The sequence below is a fragment of the Styela clava genome, chromosome 6, assembly GCF_964204865.1.
Source record: "Styela clava chromosome 6, kaStyClav1.hap1.2, whole genome shotgun sequence".
Lineage (NCBI taxonomy): Eukaryota > Metazoa > Chordata > Ascidiacea > Stolidobranchia > Styelidae > Styela > Styela clava.
Genome location: NC_135255.1, coordinates 11439808 through 11456055, shown reverse-complemented (window position 1 = coordinate 11456055; position 16248 = coordinate 11439808). Strand labels below are relative to the sequence as shown.

Sequence of the window (16248 nt, the reverse complement as noted above, 5' to 3'; positions counted from 1 at the left end):
TTCCTTAAATAGATCCTTAGATCCTTCAAATCAGGGTCGGCCAACCTTTTTGGTCGAAGGGCCACATGTAGTTTGCTAATAATTGCGCGGGCCACTTATCATGGTAGTTATGTTCTAATTTTGCTACACTGACTACAGGTTAATAAACAAACAAACAATACCCTCACACCAAACTTTCACGATTATTAGAATAATAAAACTGTTGTTTCCTAACCATTGATGGGGCGCCATCAGTGGTTATTCCTAAAAGTTTCGCCAAAGACAAGCCAAGACGCTTGATCATTTTTATCACAGCTACCAACAAATCAATTCCTCCAGTCGTACCCTTAATAGGGACAATGGCTGCGAGTAATTTCAAATTATCATTAACTCATCATTGCGATTAAAGTTTCCGCTATAGATTTCCTAGGCTCTTCAACACGACGAGTTATGGTCTGTCTTGACAAGCTATTTTTGCAAAAACCTCTCTTATTTCCGAAAGTAAAACCTTGGCAACCCGAACAATACATAATATACATTCCTTAACGAATTCTCAATCGGAGAATGGCTTCGATTGTTTTCCGACAACGTCATATAGAGTAGTAAAAGACCAAGTGTGTAAGCGACTATGGCATCTCTTCCCAGTTGGTTTCGATTCAAAATAGCACTCATGACTCGTCTGAAAGGGCTGGCAGAGCGCATTTCAGGAAAATAAACAAATCGTTTGTATCACATCTTCTTATACTACATCACTCGAAAAAGAGTTTTACTCAATTTTTTTTATTTTTTTTTTATTTAAAAAGTGAAATAAAAAGCACTTCGCAAAATAGCATTTCGTGTTGAACAATGGAAAATCTGTCACTAAAATGTTGTGAAAAAAAAACACTTCACACTATTCAATGAATATATATATATGCTCTTTGCAATATTCTATTGCAGTAAAATTGCACACACTTTACCAATTCGCTACAGCCATTTTTTGTCGTCATGGCGTGAACCTGCTTGTCAACAACTCGGTTGTGCTTTCAGTTTTGTTTTAATTTTCAGATTGGTAAGTATAGTATTTTGTAATGTTATTTTATTCAATTCTGAAAAAAAAACAGCGCGGGACACTCTAAATGCTTCTACGGGCCACGTATATAGCCAGCGGCAACGGGTTGGACGACCCTGCTTTAAATCAACGTTTCAAAACTGGAACAGTTGAAGCTCATTTTCAGCAGTATGAAAATCAGGATGTACCAAAAGTTTTCTATTTACGTTTAGATGAACTCAGAGCAAATTAGAAGAGAATATGCATTTCTAGTACCACGTTAGGTGCACCGTAGAGCATGGAAATTGTTGAGTTTTCTGTGGCATTATTAAATAAATCAAACAATGAATTATTAAACCTTAGCCAAGTGAAAGGCGTATTTTGGGGGAATTTAGTTGCGATTCGGAATGAAGCTGCAGTTGTCGAAAAATCCACTTAGTCACTTATTTCACTTGTTATAGCTTTCTGCTCATTATTGGGACATGCACTATTGGCAAGGGAGGGATTCATTTCTTCCCACGTAATTTGTCAAGTTTCTTGAAAATTGATTTAGCCTCCGGCCGTTGTTCTGTTTCAGTCGCATTACATTACCTATAATGTGCATATAAATATAAAGCTAGAATTAACGATATACTTTTATCCATTGGTGCAAACAAGGGAATACTAACCTAAATAAAATATCAGCCTAATGCAGTCGCATCGCTTATGATTTGTTGTTGAAGCACGACGGCTATCAAACTTTAAGTTTGATATTCCGTCACGGTTGACTTACGCCTTCATTTTGACTCGTGATGGTAATCGCTCTATCAAATATACATGAACTGATGTACATGATGTTTGAATAGCCGTATTGCCGGTAGCAAAACGAGCCGTTGTTAACTTGTAACCTGCAGTTTACAATTTGTTATACTGCAACGAGATATTCGAGTACCACACACGCGTTTTGCATGCGACTGCAGCCTGGGGAGCTCATTATGTGGACAATATGTCACTTGCAGATTAAGAGTGCCAATATAGGACGACAAGATTGGAACAAGATTAAATTACAAGAACTATTCCAGTTCGCGGTGACGTCGTCATCGGAAAATACATAATTGATTGCTCGATGAAGAACATGGAATAAATGAGCCGTGAATGGTATGCTTCGTGAACATTATAAATCAGGAACCTTTTAACCAATCAGCATTCAAGTACACTTATATATTTAACTTTGGTGCACAAAGATATTTGTTTTGAGTTACGAATCCCGAATAAAGTAGCGTAAGTTTTAGCATAGGCAAATTTATATTAAAGCTCGAGGAAAAATAGTCAGTCAAATATTACAGCACTGGGCGTCTATCAGATTGTAACGTTTGTCAAAAACAGTGTCACCTATATTATAGTATTACTATTTTCTTTCTATATTACTAGTTTTTTCATAGTTAGTTAAGTACTGTATTGACAAATTAGTTTTCATCGATAAGATAAGACGGGATGTATTGTCCTGTGGCCGATTGCGCAGATGGAAAAGTTTCTGGTGATATTGTAAAGCTGAAAGTAGACAATGCTAAACAAGTATTATGCTACCGGAATATTCCATTTGCCAAACCACCTACAGGAAAACTGCGATTTATGGCCCCACAAATGTGAGTATGCTAATTATTGAAAAACTATATAACTAAGCTTCATGTGCATTCCATGCTCGTGTTTTTTTGTTTTGAATAGCAGATTGTATAACTTTTCGCATGCCGAATTTTTTGTAACAGACAATATAAAATGAAGTTAATCTGTTATCTTTAGTGATTGCGACACTCATTGTGAAAATTATATGGTTTGTCTAGACACAACACTAGACTAGTCACTAAACCATGGGTGAGAAACCCCTGGCTCACGTGCCAAACTTGACACTCAATCACGGCAATCCGGGACGCGAGCGAGGCCTCGGGAACGGTCTCCTTCCCGTTGAGATAAAGAAGCTTTTAAAACTCTTTATTAAAGTGATGAAACTCGATGTTTGTTTCTTTTGGAAAAATATGAAATGAAATTGATTGAATTTCAGAGTAGCTCAATATGGAAGCAAAAATGTATTTACCTTAGAGTTAAGTTAGTATGTATTGAAAAACGTGATTAAAGAAAGAAATACAAGAGAGACGTGCAGAAAATGAACTATTGCCGAGCTTGGAATGCCATTTCTGAACAATTTTCGTGCCTAGAAAGCTTTGCAACTGCATTTTTTCCATGTTTTCATCTACATATTATGCTGGTGAGTCGTGTATTCCTCTAATGTTACAAAATATAAAACCGTTGTAAAACTTCTGTCAGTGGTAATGCACCAACTGAATTCTCAGTGATATAGCATAAGAGTCTAGTGATGAAAACCTTACTCGGACTGATATTTTCTTGAAAAGTAACTTAATACCTGCCTAAAACTGGTGTTCATGTTTTGCTTTGGAAGTAGCAAACCATTGTTTTCACGGTGAATAAATTCAATTTTGGTTGTATTGTGATTTCACTGTTTAGAGCAATTTTTATCATTTCTCTAGGGCACTTGACATATATTTTTGTAAAATGTCGGTAGTATGTTTTCACAAACTTCGGTTGGCACGTGGATGAATTTTGTGATCAAATTTAGCTGATCTTGAAAGGCGGACCGAAAAAAGGTTGCCTACCCCTGCTTTAGTCAAACCATTGATTTTCCACATCGGGTGCCTCAAGCACTAAATATCACGAAATAACCATATTTCACAGATATTGTTAACACACTAGACTCTAGTGTTCGTGACTTTGTTCACCCCGAAAAAAGTATATTTCACTCGCACGGTTCTTAGTTTTTGTGTCGACTCAAACGACGACCCATTTTTTGTGACGACTCAAATTTGCTCATAGACTTCAAACAAAAAGCCTTTCAACTGAAAGCCGGATTAGCGGTAGGAAGAAAAGTACTAAATCGGCGTGTGGGTTGGCGCACTGGATCAAGCGTTAAGAACTCGTTTGCTAAGGGACTAGACAAGTTCAAACGAGGTGCGAAAAGATTACTGATCTTCTCGCCAGGGTGGTTCAACTGATCATTTGGTAGACATAACTTCTGGATCGATTAATTGGTTGACAAACCCCAAGCTCGACACGGACTGGTAAAGTGTGAAAGACTGTGGTACATCACATGATTTTAAGAAAGAGGTCTTTGTTGGCTTGAATATTGCGGTATATATAAAAATAAAATAAATTGTCCAATCTCAAGTATATTTGAAGCGTACTGTATTATTGTGTCTTGGTGTCAATTTTTTTTAAAATATTTTTTTCAGGGCGAATCTTTGGGAGGGAGTCCGTGATGGCAGTACTTTGAGTAAAATTCCATTTCAACCCCTGGAATTTCCAAAAGCCGAGGAAAAACAGTTTCCAATGAAAAGATCACCTGGTGAAGATGAAGACATGGATGAAGATTGTTTGTATTTAACTATTTATACAACAACACTGGATCGTAATACTAATCTGCCGGTAGATATTTTTTGTTCAAACATTTAATGAATTTTATTATATTTGGTTACAGCGACTGCGGTAACGAAATAAATACTTGTAATTTATTGAACTGCAAGCGCAGTTTTATTTATATTTTTTCATAAAGGACCAAATCTGCAAGCACAACGTCGGTGTGGAAGCGAAAGCAGAGTGATTGAAAGATCAATGTATTTTTTTCAGGTAATGGTATGGTTTTACGGTGGATCCTTTCAAGATGGCTCAGAAAAATTGTATGACGGAAGCGCATTGGCTGGAATAAATGATGTTGTTGTGGTTATTCCAAACTACAGATTGAATGTATTTGGATTTTTATCTCTCGGTCAAGACTCGCTGTGTCCAGGAAACGCAGGCTTGTTGGATCAAATGATGGCGCTAAAGTGGGTAAAACTAATTTATGTTAGAGTGTTAATTCGCTTTTATTTTCTACGGGGTTTCTGCATATTTCATTCAATTTTTGTGTTGAACCCACGCTATATCCACGTAAAAATTCTATCATGTTTCGTCTCAATTTTTTTAAACCAAATTCATTCGAGCCAATTGGTGGATACTCGTCTCTGAAATTGTTCATCCTAACCTTAGATTCCGGCCTAAAATGTATGTGAAAAGTTCTGAGCCACTAGCAATAGAACCTCAAGTTACTTTCAACAGATGGGTGCAACGAAATGTCAAATACTTTGGAGGCAACCCTGATAATGTGACAATATTTGGCGAGAGCGCTGGTGGGATGGCAGTTAACCATCATGTGAATTCTCCTATGTCTCGCGGATTGTTTCACAGAGCTATCAGTCACAGTGGTCAGGCCAATTCCCATGGTGAGTTTGAGGTGATGGCTCCATTCTTCCCCCCATGCTTCTCTCAATACAAAATTGCATTCCGTCTGTCACTCACTTCTATTCTTTGTGACAAATGTGTAGGGTTTTGTAAGTCATATAGATTCGTTGTATAAAAACTGACAAACATATTTTGACAGAGAAGACGGAGAAGTGAAAATTTAGGCCGCTGTTAATACAAAATATTTGAAAATTCGTCTCAATTGAACAGCATGTGTAACGTGCATGTTACGCTTTTTATTAATATATTTTTTTTGTTTACTCAAGTATATTTTGCAAAGAAACCAGCCGAAGGCAAAAAGAAATTGTTGGAATTCTTGGGAATCAAGGAAACTAACGAAGCGGCACTTCTGCAAATTCTTCAAAACATTCCCGCGTCGGAATTACATCGAGCCCATAAACATTTTGGATATGTAATTTAATCTAATAATTTTTTTTTCATTTAAACCGGTGTTGTTGTGTTGCTATGCGACACATTTACTATTAACAAATAATGTTAGGCCAAGTCAAACTTAATCTGAATAATGGAGTTTATCCGTCTCTTGCACCTTGCAGGACGAGTTACTCTTTTTGCCTTGCGTTGATGGCAAGTTTCTTGTGAAAAGCCCGGAAGAATCCTTGCGTGATCGCGATTTTGACCGCGTACCTTACATGATAGGATGCAATAACACGGAAGGAATGGGTATCATGTCTTCATCCATATACGGCAAAGAATTTGAAAATAAAGAACTGAGTGAAGAAGAATTTACGGAATATTTATACTTTCCTGTGAGTGGTTTCAATTTAAATTTGAGAAATATTAATTAAATGTAAACATACAATATTCTGACTCTAAGACACTGGGGGACGTTGTGACACTGTGGATCTGTTTTTCTAGGTGTGCCTGTTAGCGTGTGCTGTGGTTGGCAAGGTGCAGTTGTCTGAGTGTGGTTGTTTTCGGTTGGATTCTGGTCATGAGTGTCTATGGAAGTGCCTCTGGTCTCCGATGGATTATCGGGGATGTTTGTTTGTGGTTTTGTGACTGCGGGATGGGCATTTGTTAGATGTTTTTATGCTAGACAGTAGGCTGATATTATTGTTTCAGTACAGTGCCATTGCAGTTATTTTAGCGTTGTATTTTGGGTTGTTGTCAGAGAATTAGCTATCATCAGTACTGTTCAAAAGTGTTTTTATTGTGTATATTCAGTTTTCTTGCACTGTGCTGCCTGGTACTTGTCGCTTTATTGTATGCTTGTCGTTTTGTTTGGAGTATTTGTTTGTGTTGAGATTGTTAATTAATAAATAAAATAGCATGACTTGAAGTGAATATTGAGAGGAAACTTGACGTCAGACCATATTGGAAGATATTCTGAACTTGGATAATTATTTCATAGACTGCCGGTACGCTACAATATATTATATCTTTTCGTATGTTATTAGTATTCGTTCAGGTGAAAGATGGAGATCTAAAAGAATGGAGAGAATTTTATAATGAGAAAAATTTGCTCAAGCTATTTGGGCGGGTTATTGGAGATGTAATCTTCGTTGTACCGGCGGTCACTACCGCTTCATTTTATGCAGGTGAATATTTTGAAATTAACTATATTTATTGTATCGTGAAAAGGGCATATTGTTTGCCACTTTTACAAATATGAAAGAATATTTTAATGATATCAGGCAAATAATTTCGGTATTTTTTGAAAAATACGATTCTTTTTATAGAGAACAGCGATGTTTATTTTTACTATGGTTCTTTTCAACTCCGTTTTCACCATGACGATGATTTCGGTCCAAAAGAAGCAAGAAAACCATCTTGGTGTTTTTGTGATCATGGCGATGACGTTTATATGATGCTTGGTATGCCTTTTACTCCCGGAAACCTCCGCAACATGGCAGTATTTTCCAAGGAAGAGGAAGAATTGAGCCAGAAGTGTATGAAATTTATAACCAATTTTGCAAGATATGGGTATGTAATATTAATTAATGACTGAAATCGACGTTTAATTGTGCCTCATTTCCCTACTCTTTCTAATTGAAGAAAGAAAAGAATTCTAATTTTAACCGAAATGCGTTACACTCAAAACACTTTGCAGACTAATTATTCAAATGTAACAATGAAATATATTTATATCGGTTCCATTACATTTGAACCCACGTACATTTGAACCCATGACAATTGCACCTGCATACTATTGCACCTATGGAATTTTTTTTGTTTTGCGGATATTTGAACCCATACTCACCCTAACCCATGGGTTTTAGCACCCGCATATAGATTAAACCCGCGGATATACGCATGGGTTCAAATGTACGTGGGTTCAAATGTACGGTCACCATTTATATCACACACCTTGATAGTTGAAATGAAATAAACGTTTAAATTTGCAGAAATCCGAATAATAAAACCACCGGTACGGGAATAGAGTGGCCTAAATATTCGAAGAAAGGAAAATATCTGATTCTGGATCATGCTCCGAATATTGGAAGCGATCTTGCTGTTAAAGAAATTGATTACTGGACTACTTATGCAAATCGAACTTAAGACAAATATGTCTTAAAATATATATGATATTTCACAAAATATTTCCTATTAACAAACTGCTAATCATGTTCACAAATTTTCCGAAAATTTGCAATAAATTGTGCCAAATATTAACAAAGTACAACGTATAAAATTGTGTAATCTTGCATAGTTTGTCATCACTTTATATATATATATTTACATATATAGCTATTGTTGATGATAAAATGAATGACAATAAATCGTATGTTCAATGAAACATTATACGCATAAAAATCAAAAAAGAAGAGTGAGGGTACTCCTGAAGTATGCGCACCTGAATCCTAACCTGGTACACAACCTGAGTTCAGGTTGTGCGCCATCTTGGTGCGCATACTTCAGGAGGTCCAGAGTGAAATTAAGGAGGTGTGCCGCTCTGACGCAGAAACTTGTTTGGTGACACTATAATTCTTCAAAACGTTCGCACCATAAAACAAGAGAGCAATGCTCAAATATATGGACACGCAGAACAATTCCCCAAAATTCATATGCGGTGACTTACCAGTACCTGTATAAACAAAGCACCACATCACAGCAATCAAACAGACAAAATCAGGGTGGTCACGCAAATTGGTTGACAAAGACATTACCGACGTATTGGAAAGGCGCACCCCGCTATTCCCCCTCGTTTAAATGTAAAAACGCAAAACTTTCAAAGATGGTTAAAAACAACTCTACCCACCTGCCAAGTTTCATCTTTTTATCTCTTATATTTGTTTGGATTTTCAAGCTTTTGACAGCTACGAGTTAGTTCAGTGTCACCGCGCTGTGTTACGGTATCAGAACTTCTCTACCTGGGCTTCTAATTGCATTTCTGACCGTCATATATTTTAAGAACACGGTTATTTCGAACAAAACTCGTCAAATTATAAACAAAGCACCACATCACAGCAATCAAACAGACAAACCACGGTGGTTGCAAATTGGTTGACAAACATATTATCGACGTATTGCAAATGCGCACCCCCCTATTCCCCCTTCTACCTGTAATGCCAGACGCTTCTTCTTTGCAAAACTAACTCATTCGATTTATCACGGTATTATAACAGCAGATACCACAGTCTACAAATATATTCACACCAAGCGAAGAATTTCGACAACAGCCTACAAATATATTCACTTCAAGCGAAGCAGTACAGTACCGGTCCCGGTACGGTTTACCGTACCTTTAGACTACAGTCTACAAATATATTCACACCAAGCGAAGCAGTGAGGTACGTTTTACCGTACCTCTAGACCAGGGCTTCCCAAACTAGGGGCCGCGGCCTTCGAAGGGGGCTGCAAAGAGAACTCCAAATTTACACAATTCAGACTCTTGATTTGAAATACAATCATTAAAAATAGTGTAAAACAAAAATTTTACGATTACGAGCGAATACATACATCATCATACCGTGTTTCCCCGAAAATAAGATGGTGTCTTCGATTTTCTTTCAAAAATAACACTAGGGCTTATTTGTGGGTGATTTTGAGAATAACGAGATTTTTTATGCCAAATATGAATACCGATTTCTATTTACTTATAAATAGCACGTTTTCATTAAAAAAACTGCTACATAAAGATTATTAACCATGTAAAAAGTAGCAAAAATTTATTGCTATGAACTAAGACTCGGTGTTTCTCTAACTTCATTGCATTTTGACGCCCCCCAAAAATATGTTCAAGTTGCGTCTCCCCGTGAAAAAACGTATTTATACCTTTCAATAAAACACCTTTTTTGCAATGAGTTTAATATAAACGATCAAACAAAACTCACCGACAGTCAGTGAAATCACATTTAATGGGCCCTGGTAGAAAAGCCTGCTTTATATAAATACGAAATCGCGAAGGGGATGGGAGTGCGCAACGCTTTTTGAACCAAGGAAAAATAATCTTTATCTACAGAAACCCGAATTTTCAGAATTAAGCTTTATATTCTTTATCAAAACTTTATTAACTTTAAACTTTATCATTTAATCTCACCTTTTTCAGTAAAAGTAGAAGATATGGGTTGTTTGAAAGGTTCACGAATCCCAAATTTTTGCCCTATCCTATTGCCCTATCGAAATTGAAACGACGCGCTATGTGAACCACGGGACTAGGTCAAAAAAAATTGCGCTATCGCCGAAGTCTTTTTTTAAGCTTTTTTTTAGAATGCGTTTTTTAGAAACGCGGTTGAATCATCGCGCTTGCATAACAATTTAAATTTTTTTTAGTAAGATTTGCTAAGTGCGCCTCGAAAATTAGGCTATTTGTGTTAAATACTAACTAATATATGATTGCATATTTCACATATTTTATTTATTCTGAATGTATTATTTTTTCTCATCATTGCAAATGATGTGTTTATGATTCAAATTCATTTTACCATTCTATGTTGTTTAATTTCTGTTACGTACGGTATATTGCTGCGTAACAGAAAAGCTGCAATTTCGTAGGCTGCTTTTTATTCATTTGCTGAACCGAGATTATCGAACATGAGTGATTTTTTAGCATTTCAAAGAAAACCAGGCAGAGATAAGAAACAAAAGTCAACCTTTTGCCTCATTCATTAGGCCTACATGTTTATAAACCTCAAAAGGCATAAAGTACACATTAACGATGACAAAATTGTGTTTTATTTCGAGGCAGCGTATTTTTCGTGTATTTTTCGTGCAGCGTGTTTCGTGTAGGTGCTTGTTTTTGTTATTGAGTAGGCCTACTAAAAGTTGAGAATTAGCTGTGTCAATAAAATATTAAAAATGTTATTACAGTACTGTTTAGCATTTTTAACGTGAACAAGGGCCGCGAAAAATATTAAAAGGGGCCGCGAGCTCAAAAGTTTGGGAAGCCCTGCCCTAGACCACAGTCTACAAATATATTCACACCATGCGAAGCAGTACAGTACGGTCTACCGTACCTTTAGCATCACCGCCATTCACCGGTAACCTCGAAAACCTAGCGATTTGCAACGACTTCGCCGTCACGCCAACGTTCGATGGCACGTGATCAAAAAGAGGAGTGCCTGCATATGCTTCCGCAGAACGTTATAGCAAACAAAAACAAATCTCACAGAGCTAAAAGAAATATTTAAAATAGATAAAAGTAATACCTTTCTGGAGAAAAATTTCATCTTTAACCACTAAAAATTTCAAAGCAATTGGTCCAGTGATCAAAGAGAAAAGCGGATTTTTTTATTTCCACTAGACTAGATGTCCAAAAGTGTCAAAGAACAACAAGAACAACATAACAACAAAACGATCGTTATGTCCACTAAACGGGTCCAATAATCGATGGTAGTATTATATTGAAAACATTGCAGTGTGTCGTCGGTAACTACCGATAAAGCACAAAATAATGGGGGAGCTAATGCTGCTATTATCGAAGCGGAAGTCACAACAACCGGAGCAAATATAAACTCAGTATTTTAAAATACATATCGAGGCTCATGGGTTGACGGGAAAAACCATATTTACAAATAGTAGGGCATTTTTTTCACTTATTTATTACTCTCATCAGTATTTAGCAATTTCATGTGACCACGCTTTATTGATATTCAAATAAGTGACTAATTCAAATGAGGCCGCTGCAAATATGGGCACAGAAAAAAGATAAATATTTGTCAAAATGAGTACTCCACAAAATTATATATCAAGATGTTTCCTGCATTCCGAGACAACTTCACAACAAAATACACGACGTAAGTTGAAGTGCTAAAAACAATGTGGCATAAAATGTGTATGGTACTCTAATATTCCTGTAGTATGTGATTTTGAACGTAACATATTTTTCTATAAAAGCTTTTCTAAGACTAAATCTTGATAACTGTAATGGAACTCTTTGTGAGATTAAATGATAATTGATCCAAATAATAGTTTTAAAGGCACAAGTAAACACAAATAGGCATCGAAGCCACGAAAATGTCATTATGGCAGATAAATGCTCTTTGAACACCATGCGGCGAATTGTGACCTTATGTCACCGACACGCATCGATAACCTCTGCGAACTCTGATTTTTCTCCTTGCCAGTGTTCTGGACGTCCATTCATTTTTGGTTGTGGAGTTTTGTTCTACGTTTTATTCAAATTAAAAGATGGCTGGTCTGGCAGCAAAGATTCCCGTTTGGAGCAAAGGTAAGTATGTGTTCTAATAGTGATTTGGCAAAGGGCCCGTAGGAATAAGAGTGATGACAAATATGTTAATATAAATATATTGCAATATTGAGACAATGTTTTGGGTCTAGTATAGTTTAGTACGACAAGTAGCCTACTCCTAGTTCTACATTTATTTCAAATTGGGTATAATTCCATATTAAACACTCAAATTGTGTGTATTCACTGCCAAGCATGAGAAGCTCTGCCACAGTACCTATGATTGGTACTGTAGTAGCCTACCCTGCATATGAAAAACAAACTACTGGCCAAGTAATCCCATACCCGACATGGACTGGTAACCACTAACCAGACTTGCCAAACAAGAGGCCGTTGTTGTTAAGATGACTAAGTTGTCTTATTGCCTTTTTTTCTTCGGGATAAATATGTAAATCCCATCCTAAACTTTATAGGCTATTTAAAAATGGGGAAACTTATGATAACAATATAATGGTCACCACAGTGGCTCTGTTAGTTGAATAAACTTAAATTAATTTTTTTTTTTTTCAGCGGTTGTTAGCTTTTCAAGACCCAAATTGCAAACATTTTATAAATATGCCAAAGTAGAACTTCGTCCTCCAACCCCTGGTGAAATGAGTCAAGCAGTTGGAGATGCACAGAAAGGAATAAAAAGTTTAATGTCTGGAAAATTTATGGAATTGTCTGTCAAGGTCAGTATAACAATAATTGCTATTCAAAAATCAATACCAGAAAGGTTTTGTACAATTGTTTCAACACAGCTTCCACAACTTTGTGTAAATTCCAGATGATATAATAATTAGGATATACCTACTAAGATGAAAATAAGAGCTCGCATAAATTTTCAAGACTTTTTTATCACAGGGCGTCTCCTGCCCACGCAGATAGTTGGAAATTATGAAACAAAAGTTAGGGTTACATTCAAGTAGCATCAAAACGTGTAAACCTAAGTAGTGACAATTAGGTGATTGTGTATTTGAACAAGTTTATGCTAGTCGCTAGATATGAAAATGGGTATTCCAATTTTATAAACATTCTAATGTTGTTATTTTTTGTTACTATTTTAATGTTGCGAAAATGTAGTCATGATGATTCTTGTGAATTATCCAAGCCTGTGTTTAATACCTCAATAAATCAATAGAGATGAGACCCCGAGTCAATTTTATAAATTTTCCCTGGCCTACATTTACACGTGCACATAACAAAAGATCGAATTAATATGAGCTTTTTATTTTTTGGAGCAATAAACAGAAATGTATGATATCCTTACTAATAACAAACATAGTGAAAACAATGACCATTATATATATTGCATTGCATTATATTTATTGCTGTTTTGATTAAGTTATATCTTGTATTGTTTGAAGAAGTTAGACCATGATTTAACGAAAGCTCACAAATATACTATTTCGTTGAAAGAGATCATGTTATTTTTACTTTAATACTATCTCGTTCAAGCATCCTTGTGGTGAGTGCCACATACGGATCCGAAGTAGAAAGTAATCTAAGGAGAAAGGACCTGCAGTTCAATACACAATATCCAAGTTCCCCCATTATATATATGTTGTTTTAGATGTAATCAACAAAGATATAGAGATTTATGTAATTTTCCACATGCACTCGCCCCATATTTAAAATATCTATTTTCATATTCGAAAATATTTTTTCAGAATATATTCGAAATAGTGGAATATTCGGTTTTGGCCATTCCTGTGATAATAAATACATGCCAGATCCGATTGATACCCCATTTTTTTTTTAATAGGTATAGCCTAATAGCCTACTTAACTCAGACTGTAGCCTACTTCATTTTTGATTCGCATTAATGTGAATCTTCTGTTCTATTTTTAGCAAGGATGGCAAAACACTCTTGTTGCCACAGAGATTTTGATGTGGTTCTTTGTTGGAGAAATAATCGGAAGAAGAAGTTTAATTGGATATAAAGTTTAATGAGAATGGTTTTGATTACATTTGATTTTGAAGTTCATGTTTTGGTTGATCTATATTACAAAAGCTAGACCTCACTCTTCTAAATATAGTATTAATAACTTATGAATTGCAGCTGTATGCAGTGTCAGTGACAGAATAAATCACCTTTGCAGCTAAACAGAAAGAAGCTTTTTGTAATGGGCATGAATTAGTTTTGGTTTTTAAACATTATGCGCTCCGAAGTATTTTTGGTGGTTTACTGAATATCATGCCATGGCATAATGATAGAGATTTGACTATGTTGGCATTGCAGTTTGAAATCTAGACTTCAAATTCCATGCCCTATTTCTCACTCTGGTTGAGTAAGCATTGCAAATAGTGTCCCTCGAGTATTTTGGCGAAATTTAAAACATGAATCCTAATCTCAATTTATGAGGTTTCCACTTTAATTTTATGATTATCAAAAAGCATTATTGTAAGTTCAAATATTGGGCCTTGTTTGTACTACCAAAGAAAAAATATGCCGGGCTGCAGTGGCAGTGACCATAGAGGATTGGTCGGTAAGTGGACATTATGGTAGTCAGTTGCAATATGGATGTAAAGAAATTCACCACGACTGTACACGTCTGGGATCTTTCCCGATTTCAGTTGAAATTACGAAAACAAAGTTAATTTTCCCAAATTTATGATTTTCGTAGAAACAATTTAAGTCACCAGAAGCAACTTGTTTTGTTCATAGCTATTATCAAATTTAAATTCATTTCATAGATAATTACTTGCTTTCCACCTGGTACAGTCCATTTAAATACTTTTTATTACTGAACTATTATGACGCGAACTCACGTATTCAATATTAATTGGTTGTTTGAATAACATGTAAACAAGAATATCGGTCGGAGACCGAAGACCTATCGGTCGAAAGTTAGGGAATACCCCATTCATTCCCTCTGACTCTATAGTAACACCGCATGTCCCATCACTAATTATTTAATGACTCGCTAATTATACGACATAATTCGTCCAAAATTAATAGGCTTCTGGTCGAGATATGATGAATGTACATGCAAAATTTGGAGCAGATTTAACCTCGCTTTCGTGAAATATTGCGTGCATCTAACAGACAGACAAATACCTATCAACATACTTACCGATCAAGATCGATAAGTAATAAGCCTTTCAATGTAACTAAAAAATAGTCTATTCAGTCTGGAGAAGATTAAGATTTGTATTCTGTGTGTTGTGAAAATCTACGAATAAAATCAAATACGTAGAGATTTCAAACGTAAATTCATCCACGTGGACGCTGAAGGGTGAACGGGCGACTAGCAAGTCTGAGACTGCCTACAAATTAGCAATATACGGTGACATCACATTCATTTACCAATTTATTTGTTATGTGCACCTTACGTGGTGACCAGTGTTCCCTCTAAGGTGTGCGCGCGCACACAGCTTTCAGAGGCTGCGCACACGCATAGATTTACTGCGCACAGACGTATTTCGATGTAATGTAACAATGTTCTCGATTGGCAGGTTGAGAAATTTTGTTGTTGGCCCAACCATTACCCGGTTAGAACGCCAAAATTTCTTTATCGGTTTTTGCACAAATATTGGTCATTTCCAAAAAAGTGCGCACACATATTACAAAAAATTAGAGGGAACATTGGTGGTGACATACATTTTTTGAAATGACGAAACCAATTTCAGATCAGTTCGACACAAAAGCGAACTTGTTCCTAAAGTTTTGAATTGTTATATAAATATAGCATATACGTGCTTGAGAACAATATAAGAATGTATATACAGAGAATTTTGGCCTACACAATTTGAGAAATTTATCTGTCACGCAAGAGCGTAGCCAGCCCAAAATTTGAAATGAGGCAAATATTTTTTTTGTACAATGATTTAATGGACCTTTCCCCGACCTTTGACCCTCGGAAAATTCTCCCTATACTTTACCATTGCAAAATTGTCAGGGCTATTTTAAGAGTGCTTTTGCGAGTTGGCGCCTGCGAAATGGGGTATGTGTTTCAAACCATTATTATGATTCATCGCATACAACAATCTGTTTTTTAAAAGGACCGGTAAAGAATTTCAGGCTAGTCTATCACAGCTATTTCTATACTAACTTTTATTACTGCAATTAAATTAAAACTCCTAGAAAGACAGAGAGTGATCATTGAATTATCTGATTTTTATTCAAGTTCCCAAAACACAACTGAAAACTAACCAATAGAGTTCAAAAAACGCGAAAACGAGGTAATGTTTACAATCACGCTTGAAAATCTGTCTGAGTGAGAAAGTGTCTGAGCGGATGCAAAAGGGGGGCATTGTTACGTCACTTTTTGCATCTTGCTGA

At 36.0% G+C, this 16248-nt stretch overlaps 2 protein-coding genes across 3 annotated transcripts; both read left to right on the top strand.

The window, feature by feature from the left end:
- The first annotated feature begins 2406 nt into the window (after nt 1-2406).
- LOC120331481 (pyrethroid hydrolase Ces2e-like) lies at nt 2407-7991 on the top strand. Of its 2 annotated transcripts, none has more exons than XM_039398565.2 (9): nt 2407-2634; nt 4291-4483; nt 4685-4881; nt 5153-5316; nt 5602-5747; nt 5890-6102; nt 6765-6894; nt 7036-7279; nt 7702-7991. In XM_039398565.2, exons 1-9 carry the CDS (start codon nt 2483-2485, stop codon nt 7853-7855), a joined length of 1593 nt encoding a protein of 530 aa, XP_039254499.2. In that variant the 5' UTR covers nt 2407-2482; the 3' UTR covers nt 7856-7991. The 2 variants fall into 2 exon arrangements, with proteins under 2 accessions (XP_039254499.2, XP_039254500.2); XM_039398566.2 differs by lacking the exon at nt 2407-2634 and adding an exon at nt 2664-3251.
- A 3814-nt stretch (nt 7992-11805) lies between these two features.
- Nucleotides 11806-14015, top strand: LOC120331511 (ATP synthase F(0) complex subunit g, mitochondrial-like). Its single transcript, XM_039398603.2, has 3 exons — nt 11806-11966; nt 12495-12655; nt 13815-14015. Exons 1-3 carry the CDS (start codon nt 11927-11929, stop codon nt 13911-13913), a joined length of 300 nt encoding a protein of 99 aa, XP_039254537.2. The 5' UTR covers nt 11806-11926; the 3' UTR covers nt 13914-14015.
- The last annotated feature ends 2233 nt before the right edge of the window (nt 14016-16248 follow it).

Coding starts and splice junctions, on each gene's coding strand:
- LOC120331481 (XM_039398565.2), top strand. CDS start 2,483: ATGTATTGTCCTGTGGCCGATTGCGCAGATGGAAAAGTTTCTGGTGAT. Junction 2,635..4,290: donor CGATTTATGGCCCCACAAAT/GTGAGTATGCTA, acceptor TATTTTTTTCAG/GGCGAATCTTTGGGAGGGAG. Junction 6,103..6,764: donor CGGAATATTTATACTTTCCT/GTGAGTGGTTTC, acceptor GTATTCGTTCAG/GTGAAAGATGGAGATCTAAA.
- LOC120331511 (XM_039398603.2), top strand. CDS start 11,927: ATGGCTGGTCTGGCAGCAAAGATTCCCGTTTGGAGCAAAG. Junction 11,967..12,494: donor GATTCCCGTTTGGAGCAAAG/GTAAGTATGTGT, acceptor TTTTTTTTTCAG/CGGTTGTTAGCTTTTCAAGA. Junction 12,656..13,814: donor TTATGGAATTGTCTGTCAAG/GTCAGTATAACA, acceptor TTCTATTTTTAG/CAAGGATGGCAAAACACTCT.